This window comes from Oncorhynchus kisutch, linkage group LG5 (genome assembly GCF_002021735.2).
Source record: "Oncorhynchus kisutch isolate 150728-3 linkage group LG5, Okis_V2, whole genome shotgun sequence".
Taxonomy (NCBI): Eukaryota; Metazoa; Chordata; class Actinopteri; order Salmoniformes; family Salmonidae; genus Oncorhynchus; species Oncorhynchus kisutch.
Window position 1 is genome coordinate 43,537,548 of NC_034178.2, and position 14,688 is coordinate 43,552,235.

At 43.2% G+C, this 14,688-nt stretch overlaps 1 protein-coding gene across 8 annotated transcripts in view; it reads right to left on the minus strand.

The window, feature by feature from the left end:
* Window positions 1-7,669: 7,669 nt before the first annotated feature.
* Window positions 7,670-14,688, minus strand: part of tfeb (transcription factor EB) — a 113,589-nt gene continuing 106,570 nt past the window's right edge. For all 8 annotated transcript variants that reach the window (XM_020483356.2, XM_031825123.1, XM_020483359.2 and 5 more), the window contains 3 exons: window positions 11,184-11,259; window positions 10,763-10,910; window positions 7,670-10,602 (listed from right to left, as the gene is read on the minus strand). In XM_020483356.2, coding sequence (XP_020338945.1) covers window positions 10,066-10,602; window positions 10,763-10,910; window positions 11,184-11,259 — 761 coding nt within the window. In that variant the 3' untranslated portion in view covers window positions 7,670-10,065. The remainder of the gene's footprint in view (window positions 10,603-10,762; window positions 10,911-11,183; window positions 11,260-14,688) is intronic.

The following is a 14,688-nucleotide window of genomic DNA, read 5'->3' on the forward strand; positions in this document are numbered from 1 at the left end:
GTCTGCTTCAATCTCCCGCCTTCAGGTGTGTAACCTCCTGGTGACCATGAGTACTGGAGTTTTTTCTGGTCAAGTCGTGTGTCACAAAACCCTCCTGGCCCTGTGCAAATAGTAGAAGAACAAGTTACCAGGATAAAAAAAATCCCTCCTTGATGAATGACACTAAAAACATATAGTCAATGCTGACCTTCATCAGACTGCATTACCCAATGACTAAAGATGCCAGCGTATAACTCACATTTTCACACAAATATCTAATTGAAGTCAATCTATGATTGATATCTTTATGTTAGGATTCGGTCTTAAAAGACTAAAAGAAGCAATCTAGCCTCAGACTCTTGCTCCAATGATTTATCAAAGTCATAAAGCAGTGTCTCAGCAGCCAGTTGTCTTCGTTAGGCTTTCTTTCATTACGGCTGAGACCAGCACTAAAAGCAGAGGTCTTGGGCCCATTTCAGGCTGTGTGTCAGTGGGATATGGGCTGTCAGAGGCCAGACAAGTTCACACACCAGGCCTGTGATTGACTGACTTAATGTATGGGGATCAATAAGCAATATCAGAAGTTTTAACACAAGGCAATACACATAAACCTTTACCAACTTCACAATGTCACTCACTCACGGTTCATAAAAGCCTCTCCTCCTCATATCTTAGGATAAAAAGGGATAAATCCATCAAAAACTCTGCTTGGTTTTCATAGTCATTCCTCCTTTTCTAATCCCCCTCCTTTCCTCTTCCCTCATCTCCATTTTGATGTCTGTCTATTAGTGGAGGGTGAGGCCTTCCCTGTTCTCGCATCCAGGGGCTAAATTAGCTCAATCAGCCCCCTTTCACCTCCCCTCACTGGGCCTGGAGCTGAGTGACATACTGGTCCCCTGGGAGGCGCTGGACTCATAGACATAGAGTAGAGCCCAGCGACAGATAGATAGATAGGCCTACAGATAGATACTGACAGAGACAGATAAGACTGAGAGGGAGAGAGGAAATGAGGAAAGGGGGGAGGAAAAGGAATGAAAGGGAGGAGAATGGGAGTGGCATGAAAGCTCCAGAGGTAAAGAGAGAATGTGAGGCAGAGAGGGAGGCTGAGTGAGAGGGAAAGAGAGTGAGAGAGAGAAAAAACATGAATTCAGCCTAATCTGATACTGGGGATATTCCCAGCCCTGAATGGTGCTCCTTGTTTTCTATTTATTGAACAAGTAAAATAATCTCTGATTCATTTTCATCACCATCCCAGTCTCTCCTTCTTCCCCTTTCACTCTCTTCTGTTATTCATCTATGGAGCCCAGCAGTGGCCAGAGAGGGCTGTGCCTGCTGCCAAGCCCAGGTCAGGGCCTGACTATGGGGAGAGGAGGCGAACAGGCTCCCTGCTCTGTTAATCAAGGTGTGTGTGTGTTGGGGGGGGGGGGGGCTGTTCTAAGGAAGCCATTTCAGCTCTACAGGGATTTATTAGACTGGGGAGTGCATTAGCATCATAAAGACCTGGGAGAATAGGGCTTTGGAAGGCCGGTGTACGCCAGCCACACACACTCTGGAGCATGTGTGTGTTGGAGGAATCGGATTGCTGTGATTTAAGCCCATAAAGAATGTTAAGCGGCAAATATGGATCACCCCATGGCAGCACTGGACCTAATGAATCAGGAGAGGGAGGAGAAGAGGGGTAGAAGGAGGGTGGAGGGTTCGGAGAGATCTGCTACTGTCCTGACTGATGACCACTAATGAATGACAGCACACGCACACTGGGAAAGCTACACACACACGACAACGCTGAAAACCACACACTACACACAGACATGCACGCACACCCACAACCTCAAGGTTTTCCAATATTCTGTGACCCACCCACCTACTGTATAAACCAGATAACATTATTCATGACCCATTTTCTTTCCTGTGACCCAGCAGGAATGAGTCATGACATTGTAGGTCCCAAACCACTTAATGGTAACGTTGGATTACCACACTATCAACTGTGTGACTTTGTGTGTGTGTGCTAAAATATCAAGTATATACTCACCCAGATTTGGGAGGCATAATGGATCAGGGTTTTGACAGAGGACAGACAGACCACACCATGTGCTGAGGAGAAGGGGGTGTTGAGGGTTGGCTCAATCCAATGGGAGGGTGGGAAAACCACTGGCTCACAACTAAAGGGAACACTAGGCCCAATAATAACTGCAGACAAAACATTGGCCTCAAACCTAACTCATTCACATCTCAAAGTTTCACAAATACAAGCCCATTGACATTGATGGATGATTTGCACAAATAAACACGCCCCAACCGTAATATTGGCTTTCCTAATACGTTGTGGTTGTTGGCTTTTTTTACACAGAGGCCAAGACAAACCAAAGATTGCAGGCCCTTTTCAATCTTTCTTTCTCTCTGTTCCTGTGTTGTTTTCAGATTAACTAATAATTATTTTAAATCTGTACCTGTGCTACTATGTGTGTGTGTGTGTATGAAAGACGTGGTGAGTGAGCCATCGTGAAATTACAGCACTCATTATCCTCCCTCCCTCGTCCTATTTTAAGCCTCTCTTCATAGGGGATAAACTGCCCTAATAAAATGGTATTTAAAAATAGGTTAATTGCATTGCAGCTCTATTCCTGTGATTGTTATGGAGAATAATGAGATGAGAGCTGTGGGGAGAGAGGGAGAGAGGGGTAGAGAGAGAGAGAGAAAAAGAGAGAGAAAGACAGAAGGGGACAATGTGGAGGGTCTCAACCTGGAGTTTGGTGGTTCTCTGCCTCTCCCTGGTGGACAGAAATAAGAACAGCAGTGTTAGTGTCAGGTCCATGGGAGAACTTACTGCCCCTTCTCATTGAACCCCCGAAGTTCAAGGCTGAGCACGGTACTGCAGGCATTGTTTTCAGAAAACAGGATCCCCCATTATAGAAGGGGTAAATGGCAATATTTGTGTAAATAAACACACATTTTGAAGCATTCCTGGTACCAATAATTTATTCTATTACACAAGATGTATGCCTTTGAACCAATTATTATAATTTTTTAAATCGCATACAGAAGAGGTTAAGGATAATTTAGTAGCTAATGGCAGCCTGCAGTAACCCGGTTGGCCCTCAACTTGAGATCCTCAATGAGAGGAAAAACACTGAGCTAGCCTGCAATATCACTTCCTGGAGTAGCTCAAACTGTGCATCGTATGTCTACATAAATCTCCCACATGACGCCATCTTAACCGACTTCCTTGGCTTCAAATGCGCTATTGAGTCTTCACATAGGAATGAATGAAGTCTCAAGTGATCGATGGCTTTCGCCCTCCCTTCGGCAAATCTGAGCAGAACCCTATCCTCCTGATTCCTGCTTACAAGCAAAAACTCAAAGCAGGAACTACCAGTGACGCACTCAATGCAGAAGTGGTCAGATTAAGTAGATGCTAAACTACAGAACTGTTTCACTAGCACAGACTGGAACATGTTCTGGGATTCATCCCATAATATTGAGTTCACCGCATCTGTTACCGCCTTCATTATTAAGTGCATCGACGACGACGTCCCCACAGTGACCGTACTTACAGTACCAGTCAAACGTTTGGACACACCTACTCATTCCAGGGTTTTTCTTATTTTTTTTTACTATTTTCAACATTGTAAAATAATAGTGACAACATCAAAACTACAAAATAACACATATGGAATCATGTAGTAACCAAAAAAGTGTTAAACTAATCGAACTACATTTCATATTTGAGATTCTTCAAAGTAGCCACCCATTGCCTTGATAACAGCTTTGCAAACGCTTGGCATCAGGTGTGGCTAACAGGTGTGGCTTTTTAAAAGTTGATTTGTGGGATTTCTTTCCTTCTTAATGTGTTTGAGCCAATCAGTTGTGTTGTGACAAGGTAGGGGTGGAATACAGAAGATAGCCCTATTTAGTAAAAGATCAAGTCCATATTATGGCAAGAACAGCTCAAATAAGCAAAGAGAAATGACAGTCCATCATTACTTAAGTCAATCCTGAAAATAAAAAAAAACGTTGAAGGTTTCTTCAAGTGCAGTCGCAAAAACGATCTAGCGCTATGATGAAACTGTCTCTCATGAGGACCGCCACAGGAAAGGAAGACCCAGAGTTACCCCTTCTGCAGAGGATAAGTTCATTAGAGTTAACTGCACCTCCGATTGCAGCCCAAATAAATGCTTCACAGACTTCAATTAACAGACATCTCAACATCAACTGTTCAGAGGAGACTGTGTGAATCAGGCCTTCATGGTCGAATTTCTGCAACAACAACAAAACTACTAAAAGGACACCAATAATAATAAGAGACTTGATTGGGCCAAGAAACATGATCAAAGGACATTAGACCGGTGGAAATCTGTCATTTGGTCTGAAGAGTTCAAATTTGAGATTTTTGGTTCCAGCCTCTGTGTCTTTGTGAGACGCAGAGTAGGTGAACGGATGATCACTGCATGTGTGGTTCCCACCGTGAAGCATGGAGGAGGCGCGATGGCGCTTTGCTGATGACACTGATTTATTTAGAATTCAAGGCACACTTAACCAGCATGGCTACACCAAAATTCTGAAGCAATACGCCATCCCACCTGGTTTGCACTTTGTGTGACTATCATTTGTTTTTCAACAGGACAATGACCCAAAACACCCCTCCAGGCTGTGTAAGGGCTATTTGACCAAGAAGGAGAGTGATGGTGCTGCATCAGATTACCTGGCCTCCACAATCACCCGACCTCAACGTATTGAGATGGTTTGGGATGAGTTGGACCACAGAGTGAAGGAAAAGCAAACAACAAGTGCTCAGAATATGTGGGAACTCCTTCAAGACTGTTGGAAAAGCATTCCTTGTGAAGCTGGTTGAGAGAATGCCAAGAGTGTGAAAAAGCTGTCATCAAAGCAAAGGGTGGGTATTTTGAAGAACCAAAAATACATTTTGATTTGTTGAACACGTTTTTGGTAATAATTCCATATGCGTTATTTCATAGTTTGAATGAGTAGGTGTGTCCAAACTTTTGACTGGTAGTGTATATATACACATCGACCAGAAGCCATGGATTACAGGCAGAATCTGTACTGAGCTAAAGGCTAGACCTGCCAATTTCAAGGAGCGGGAGACTAATCCGGACGCTTATAAGAAATCCCGCTATGACCTCCAACAAGCCATCAAACAGGCAAAGCATCAATACAGGACTAAGGTCGAATCCTACTACGTCGGCTCTGACACTCGTTGGATGTGGCAGGGCTTGCAAACTATCGCCGATTACAAAGGGAAACCCAGCCATGAGCTGCCCAGTGACGCGAGCCTACCAGGCTAGCTATATGCCTTTTATGCTCGGAAGACTGTGTGATCTTGCTCCCCGTAGCCAATGTGAGTATGACCTTAAAACAGGTTAACATTCACAAGGCCGCAGTATTAGACTGATTACCCAGGACGCGTATTCAGAGCATGCACTGACCAGCTGGCAAGTGTCTTTACTGACATTTTCAAACTCTCCCTGACCCAGTCTGTAATATCAACATGTTTCAAGCAGACCACCATAGTCCCTGTGCCCTGTACCAAGGTAACCTGTCTAAATGACTATCGCCCATTAGCACTCACATCTGTAGCCATGAAATGCTGGTCATAGCTCACATCATCCTATATACCCTGGACACACTCCAATTCGAATCCTGCCCCAATAGATCCACAGATGACGCAATCTCTATTGCACTCCACATTGCCCTTTTCCACAAGAAGAACATATTTGTGAGAATGCTGTTCATTGACTAGAGTTCAACACCATAGTGCCCTCAGAGCTCATCACTAAGCAGGGCCCTGGGACTGAACACCTCCTGCAACTGGATCCTGACGGGCCGGCCCCAGGTATTGAGGTTAAGCAACACATCCGCCACGCTGACCCATAACCCAGGGGAGCACGCTTAGTCCCCTCCTCTTCACTCACGACTTCATGGCCATGCACGACTCAAACACCATCATTAAATTTGTGGATGACACGGCGGTGGTAGGCCTGATCACACATGACGATGAGACAGCCTATAGGGAAAAGGTCAGTGAACTGTCAGTGTGGTGCCAGGACAACAACCTCTCCCTCATCGTCAGCAAGGAAAAAAGGAGCTGATCGTGGACTACATGAAACAGAGGGCCGAGCACGCCCCCATCCACATCGACAGGGCTGTAGTGGAGCGGGTCAAGAGCGTCAAGTTCCTCGGTGTCCGAATAAAGCAACACAGTCGTGAACAAGGCCCGACAACACCTCTTCCCCCTCAGGAGGCTGAAAAGATTTGGTATGGGCCGAAGATCCTCAAAGAGTTATACAGCTGCACCATTGAGAGCATCTTGACTGGCTGTATCCCTGCTTGGTATGGCAACTGCTTGGCATCCGTCCACAAGGCGCTAGACGGTAGTGTGTATGGCCCAGTACATGGGGCCAAGCTCCCTGCCATCCAGGACCTCTATACCAGGCGGTGTCAGAGGAAGGCCCCAAAAAATGGTCAAAGACTCCAGCCACCAAAGTCATATGTTCTCTCTGCTACTCAACAGCCGGCGGTAATGTTGCACCAAGTGTAGAACCAACAGGACCCTGAACAGCGTCTACCCTGAAGCCGTAATATGCTAAAGAGTTAGCGTCCCAGACTCTCTCTTTTGACTCATGACATACACTGCTGCTATGGTTTATTATTCTCTCCTATTGCCTAGTCACTTTACCCCTACCTAAATGTACATACACTATATATACAAAAGGTATGTGGACACTCCTTCAAATTAGTGGATTTGGCTATTTCAATTACCTCGTACCTGCACATCGACTCGGTACTGGTATCCCGTGTATATAGCCAAGTTACCGTTATGAATTGTGCATGTATTCCTTTTTTTGTCTCTGCATGGTTGGGAAGGGCCTGTAAGTAAGCATTTCAGTTGGTCTACAGTTGGAAGCATGTGACAAATACAATGACAGTGTGATTAAGTTGTCTCGAGACACTGATACATGCACACATCCTCATATCACTCTTCATCTGCATGCATCAGGACACAATGTGTCTCTTTGGATGGTGTTAAGGTTTCCTTGGTATTACTAAAAGGTGCCCCCAAGGGTTGATTTCATGCCCAGTATTTTTTACTAGCTGTATAAACAATATTGGTTTGTCTGTAAGAAATTTGAATCCCCCATTTTATGTGGACGATAATGTTTTGTATTCTTCTGCCGCTTCTGTTGACAAGGCTCTTTCAGAATTACAAATCAGCTTTTTTGCTTTGCAGGTGTCCATTGGATGGATTAGACTATTTCTGTTTATAAAGCCCTCTTGCACAAATCTTACTTCATTGTTAACCTACAGACATACGAGCTACTAGACCCAGTGTCAGAGATGGCTAACTCTGGAGATCCCTTTTGTCTCCTGAGTTAAGTAGACCTGCATTTAGTTTTTTTGCACCTTACTTTGATGTTTTTGTGCATCTAGGACAGTTCAGACAGCTGGTTGATGACCTTTTTACTAAGGAATGTGTTAGTGTTTTGTAAGTTGGTTTTCTAAAATTGGGTTGTAAATATTGTATATTTGTATTGCTTTGCAATTGTAAATATTGAGAATTCGGATAATTGTGTACATGCAGGGAACCCTTGTAAATAAGGCTTTTGGTGTCAATGTGATTTCCCTATTTAAATAACTCAAATAAAATCATCTCACAAACACAAAAAAATACTCTGATTTTGGTAAAACATTTTATATCCAAAGCAAAACCAGAATGCCAGTTTCCCCTGCCCAGTCAGACAGTTTCAGTCCCATACAGTGACATGGGGGAGGGGGACAGTCAAAGAGAGGACAACACGCCACATTATCTGCAGACAAGCTCTTTGGCGTGTGGGCTGGACAATAAAAACAAAAATAAAACAATTGATTAGGATAAAGGCAAACTCTGGCAGACAGAGAGAGAGAAAGTCGGGTCTGTTCAAGGTTATGCCAACGGATCTCCTCGATGGTATTTCTGAGTACCATTAGAAGGTAGTTATCACCACGGAAATCAAAGACCATGAAGGAAAATACCCTTCTCTTGTGGTATTTGGATTTGGCTGGGGACCAGTACTACAGGTCATCTTCACATTCACAAGAAGCACAATTAAAACAGAATCAAATCAAATAAATCACCTCTCAACAGTCTCTGGTTCCAATTTCTATAGGTGAAAAAGAGAAACCAATCAATATAAAAATGGCATAATATAATTGTACATGTTCTCAGGTGAAATTTGAACAGTTCTTCACACAAAGAAAAGTATAGAATATGTCTCCCCACTGGTCGTACACTTTCACACTAGTGGCTTAAATACTTTCATATTTAAATGGCTGTTAGAGGAAAAAGGTACTTTTGGAATAAAATCAAAAAAAAAATGACAAATACATTTAAGTGGCTTAGTGGCATAAAACATATGAAATAAAACTAATTTCATAAATTATTTCATGTACAAAGTCAATAAAATATAGGTTCCAGTGCTTTGGGAGATAAAATAAAACCAACTATAAACAAGAATACAAACAAATACCTTTTAAATTATCATGTTTCTTCCTTTTCTTCTTTACTGATCATAAGCCATATCAAATCAAAGTGTTACCCCTAGTCCCTCATCCAAACTCATTTGTTACCTGTTAGTTTATTCATGTATTGTACGGCCGTAGTTTGGTTTCTACAGGGTTGGTTTGGTTTGTACCTGGTGAGTGTGTGTAGTTTTATCTGGCTGACCCAAAGCTGGCAGGTCTACAAGCACAAACCGGGTGAGGTACTGAAGTCTCGCTCAAAGCGTTGATTTGAACACAGCCTAATGGCACACTGCTTTGTGTGCGTGTGTGTGTTAGGCTGGTGCTGTGTTTTTATAGTGCGGAATACGACACTACAGACCAATCTATTTGACTGCTCCTCTATCTCCTAACTACAAACTACAACAGGGATCATCAACTAGATTCAGCTGCGGGCCAATTTTTTCTTGAGCGGATGGTCAGGGGGCCAGAACATAATTAAAGAATTTGTAGACTGCAAGAAGCCCAAACCGATATCAAAACATCATTTCAAACCTTTCTTACATTTGTATTCGATCACATCTATTACGCTTGGGAATACATTTATTTTACTACCCCCTAAAATCACTTGGAGCTGATTTTCTGGCATTTAACAGTCTTTTATGTAAACAAACGTTTTTTTTTTTTTTTAAGTGTCGTCTCGGGAAAACTTGCGGGGCCAAATAAATCACCAGTGGGCAAAATTTGTAGCGCAGGCCGCCAGTTGGGGAGCCCTGCACTACGATATACTAAAACACAACCCACTCCTTCACCCTCCACACTCTCCACCCAGATAGAGTGGGGCTTCAGGTGGCTAACACAAGGCACGTTGGCAGGTTAAGGACTGGGCTACAGAAGATCCTGAGTCGCTACGTGGAATTACTTACACTGTGGAGCGACATAACCTCTTCAATCGCTACACTATCTCACAATGCAGGGCCAATCCATCTCTCAACATTCACACGGGGGTCAGAGGTCATGGAGTAGACTTGGCAATACCCTAAAGGCTAAAGGTCATAGATCACACAGGAGATGGCAGTACCATAGAGGTCATGGCAGTGTGTTTTACAGAAGGGTGTGTGTGTGTTAAACCATTGGCATTCCCTCACATATTTCCCTTCAAATAACAGGGGCCCTTCTGTGTTAGAGTAAACAAGAAGCTGTCTGTGCTCGTTGTGTATTTGTGTGTGTACTAGATTGTGTATCATTTAGAGGTGCTCTGATATTTACAGTGGTAAGAAACAACTATTGCAATCCGAAACATGGGTTTGGTTTCTCATATTGCTGTTGAATGTGAGTGTTAAGGGTGTGCATCCATGAGAATTTTGAGTGTGTGTGTTTAAGTATGTCTCAGTGTGTGTACAGTGTCTACGCGAGTGCTTACAGTGTATGTGAGGGCGTCTGGAGTGCATATGTAGCAGGGTTGAGGAACAGAGCAAAAGCATACATCACAGTATATCAGTGCTCTCGGGGTGTATGTCCATTGGGTGTTCTGTACGTACCATATGTGCCTGTGTCTGTCTGTGTGTGTGTGTGTGTACACTCCCTCTACAGTATATCTGTGTCCTCTATGCTGAAGCTGGATCTGCGGCTGGAGTCGACAGAGGCCTCAGGGGACATGGCAGAGAGCAGAGGGTCTCCACCCAGAGGAGACAGGGGCTCGTCCATCATCAGGAAGCCCAGGTCGCCTCTCCTTCCCTGGGTACCCAGGAGGCCAAGCTCCCCTAGCCCTGACAAGCCCTCCGGGTAGCCAGGAACCCCGTCACACAAGTCCAGCGACTGGGCAAAGTCAAAGGGCTGAGAGCTGCCCACCGCTGGGTACTGGAGGGGAAGTTGGGGCTGGAGGTGAGGGGGGAGAGGAGGCAGCTGTCTGGGCTGGCCCTGCTGGGGCTGAATGTGGTGGGACTGGGGGTGGTGGAGGTGTTGTTGGCCCTGGGAAAGAGCTTGGTGCTGGGCCTGCTGCTGCTGGAGCTTCTCCTCAGGGCTGGTCTCCTGTTTAATGTAGGAACCCATCAGGTCCCCAGAACCCATCGCAGAGGGAGAGGAGCTGGGGAGGCCGTGCAGACGAGCCTGCATCTCCAACTCCTACAAACACAGAGAGGAGGAAGAAGAGAGGGTAAAGAGAGGGAGAGATGATTAAATACAATGGCACAGCATTCTAGAGCTCATACTGTACATGCTCTTTACCTCAATGGTTGTATGCGTGTGACCGAGTGTGTTGCATGAATGAATGTGTGTGTGTTACCTCGATGCGCAGCCACAGCTGTTTGTTGGCCATCTCCATCCTCTTGAAGTTGTTCTCTACCTCTCTGGTCCTCTGCATGTCCTTCTGCATACGCTTGATGTACTCTACGGATGCCCTCAGAATAGTGCCCTTATTCCAGCGCACGTCCCTATAGAACATTACAGAAGAACACCTTTCCCAGTGAGCACTAGATGTTGAAAATACGTCTTTTCAATGTCTTCGCAACCAAAAATATGTCTTTTCAACGTCTTCTGCTCATACGGTTAGAAGAATCACATTTCTTTCTCATGAGTATAGTTCAGTTGGCCAAACAAGAAGCAGGACACATAAGAATACATATTCTGCTAAAACATATACAAAAAGTCTACATGTCTCAGACATAGAACAACAAATATTAAGACTGTGAAGTGAGGTGACTTACAGGTCGTTGGTTTTGGGGATCATGCCGCCCAGCTCTTTAATGCGGTCGTTGATGTTGAACCTCCTCCTCCTCTCAACTAAACCACAGGAAAAGAGGGAACGATGAAAGGAGGTGAAGAGAACATGGGAAAACGTGTTGCAACAATGGCATTTGGAATTTCACGTGAGGCCGTCCACCTTCAATAACATGAACACAAAGGCACACACACACACACACACACACTGACGTGACTATACACTCTGGCTGTTATTGCTGACTACACTAAAGACAGTGTAGATGAATGGTTGTCAGCTTGGAGGTTAGAGACAGACAGATACAGAGAGAGACAGACAGATACAGAGAGATAGACAGATGAGGAAGTCAGATTCCAGCTCTAGGCAGATGACCTTGTCCTACTGTCACCAATAGAGAAAGGTCTACAGGAACAACTTAATTTTCTTTTGTGAATACAGGATCAACTGGGTAATCAATATCAACTTTCAAAAAATGTGATTTTCCAGAAAAAGGCCAGGAATCAGAGGATCAGACACTCCTTCAAATGAGGAAATACCATGGTTGAACATACCCAATGGTGCAACTACCTGGGACAAAAAATCTTTGCCTCTGGGGGATTTTTTCTGGAAGTGAATGCGCTAAAGAAAAAGCCTGCAATGTATTTAACTGAATAAAAAGAAACAAATATTCATATCCAAATCTGGTGCAAAATATTCAATAGTGCAATTTGACCAATTGCACTATATGGAAGCGAGGTTTGGAGTGCGGAACACGGACGATTCCCTTTCAATGTAAATATAAAGGACCCGAGAGAGAGAGACCGTGAGAGAGAACGAGAGAGAGAGAGAGAACGAGAGAGAGAGAGAACGAGAGACAGACAGAGACCGACCGAGACAGACAGACAGACAGAGACAGACCGAGAGAGAGACAGAGACCGACCGAGAGACAGACAGAGACCGACCGAGAGACAGACAGACAGACAGACAGACAACCAACAGAGAGAGAGACAGACAGACAGAGACCGACAGAGAGACAAACAGAGAGAGAATTGAATTGAAAAAGCGTGTGCGAGCAAGGAGGCCTTCAAACCTGACTCAGTTACATCAGCTCTGTCAGGAGAAATGGGCCACAATTCACACAACCTATTGTGTGAAACTTGTGGAAGGCTACCCGAAACGTTTGACCTACCGTAAGTTAAACAATTTAAAGGCAATGCTACCAAATACTAATTGATTGTATGTAAACTTCTGACCCACTGGGAATGTGATGAAAGAAATAAAAGCTGAAATAAATCTCTACTATTATTCTGACATTTCACATTCTTAAAATAAAGTGTTGATCCTAACTGACCTAAAACAGGGAATTTGTACTAGGATTAAATGTTAGGAATTGTGAAAAACTGAGTTTAAATGTATTTGGCTAAGGTGTATGTATACTTCCAACTTCAACTGTATATCACCCCTCAGAATCCCCATATTACTCAGAGATCTTCCCCACCCTTGAGGAAGACCAGTGCCATTTCCAGGCCCAGGGAAATGTGCTCATCTGTGGGGACACAAATGCGCGCACAGGATCACTACCTGATCTAACTGTCTCAATCTCCCCCATAGAAACAACAGTGACAGCACCGTCAACAAAAATGGAAGGGATCTGTTGCAGCTCTGTAGAAGCCTGAGTCTGTACTTTGTTAATGGTAGGTTACAGGGGAGTCTTTGGGGAGATTTACCTACTGCTCACAGCACAGTAGACTATATGATTACAGACATTGACCTCTGTCTGATCACAGCCAAATTACTTTGTTCCTCAAAAGAACAGACATGGAAACAACCACACATTCACAGCCCAGTAAGCTGTACAACATCAGAAATTCATGCAGATGGGCCCAAAACAGCACAGAAGAATACCAGAAAGCAACCTGTAACCAAAATATCCAGACACTCTTAGATAACTTTCTGGATACCACATTTACTCACAGTAAAGAAGGCATCAATCTAGCAGTAAAAACATCAACTATATATTCAGGCAAACGGCAAAAGAAGCACAATTGAAATTGATAAAAAACAAACAAAAAAAGATCACACATGACAACTGGTTTGATGCAGATTGTAAAACTATAAGGAAAAAAAATTGAACACTATCCAACCGAAAGCACAGAGACCCAAATAATGGTGAATTACGCCTTCATTACTGTGAGACTTAAAACTCTATAAACATACACTCAGAACCAAAAAAGCACAGTGCAACAGCAAGCAGCTGACACTAAGTGAGGAGTCCATAAACACAAAACTAATGGCAAAATTTGATTTGATTATTATTTTTTAAATGAAAGAGGAATTAGCGACACAAAATGGTGACATATGGACAACCCATTTAAAAAAAACTCTACAACACCGTTCAAACTGACACAAACGCAGAAAAACGCCAAATTCATGAGAAGTTGAATGGATTAGAAAAAGCTGTAAAGGACAATCAAAATCCATTGGACTCCCCAATTACTGACCTGGAACTCTATGAAACTTCAGGTCCTCAAATTATTATTATTATAATTTTTTTTAAAGCATGCAGACCTAATGGCATCCTAAATGAGATGCTCATTTAGTAGAATTTCAATTGGCTATATATTGTTTCATTTTATCCTGAGTGTAGGTTATTTCTACAGGTCGACCGATTCTGATTTTTCAACGCCGATAAAGATACCGATTATTGGAGGACCAAAAAAGCCAATACCGATTAATCGATTTAAAAAATATATTTGTAATAATGACAATTACAACAATACTGAATGAAAACTTATTTTAACTTAATCAATCAATAAAATCAATTTAGCCTCAAATAAAATGAAACATGTTCAATTTGTTTAAATAATGCAAAAACAAAGTGTTGGAGAAAGTAAAAGTGCAATATGTGTCATGTAAAAAAGCTAATGTTTAAGTTCATTGCTCAGAACATGAGAACATATGGTGGTTCCTTTTAACAGGAGAATTCAATATTCCGAGGTTTTAGGTTGTAGTTAATATAGGAATTATAGGACTATTTCTCTCTATACCATTTGTATTTCATATACCTTTGACTATTGGATGTTCTTCTAGGCACTACAGTATTGCCAGTGTAACAGTATAGCTCCGTCGAAGCATCGTTACCCATCGCTCCACAAAAGCCGCGGCCCTGGCAGCGTAAGGGGAATAACTACTCCAAATCTAAAAGCGAGTGACGTTTGAAACAGTATTAGCGCACACCCAGCTAACTAGCTAGCCATTTCACATTGGCTACACCAGCCATTAGGCTGATAGGCTTGAAGTCATAAACAGCGCTGTGCTTGCGACGAGCTGCTGGTAAAATGCACGAAAGTGCTGTTTGAATGAATGATTACGGGCCTGTTGCTGTTCAGTCAGACTGCTCTATCAAATCATAGACTTAATTATAACATAATAACACACAGATATACGATCCTTTGGTCATTAATATGACTGAATCCGGAAACTATCATTTCGAAAACAAAACGTATATTATT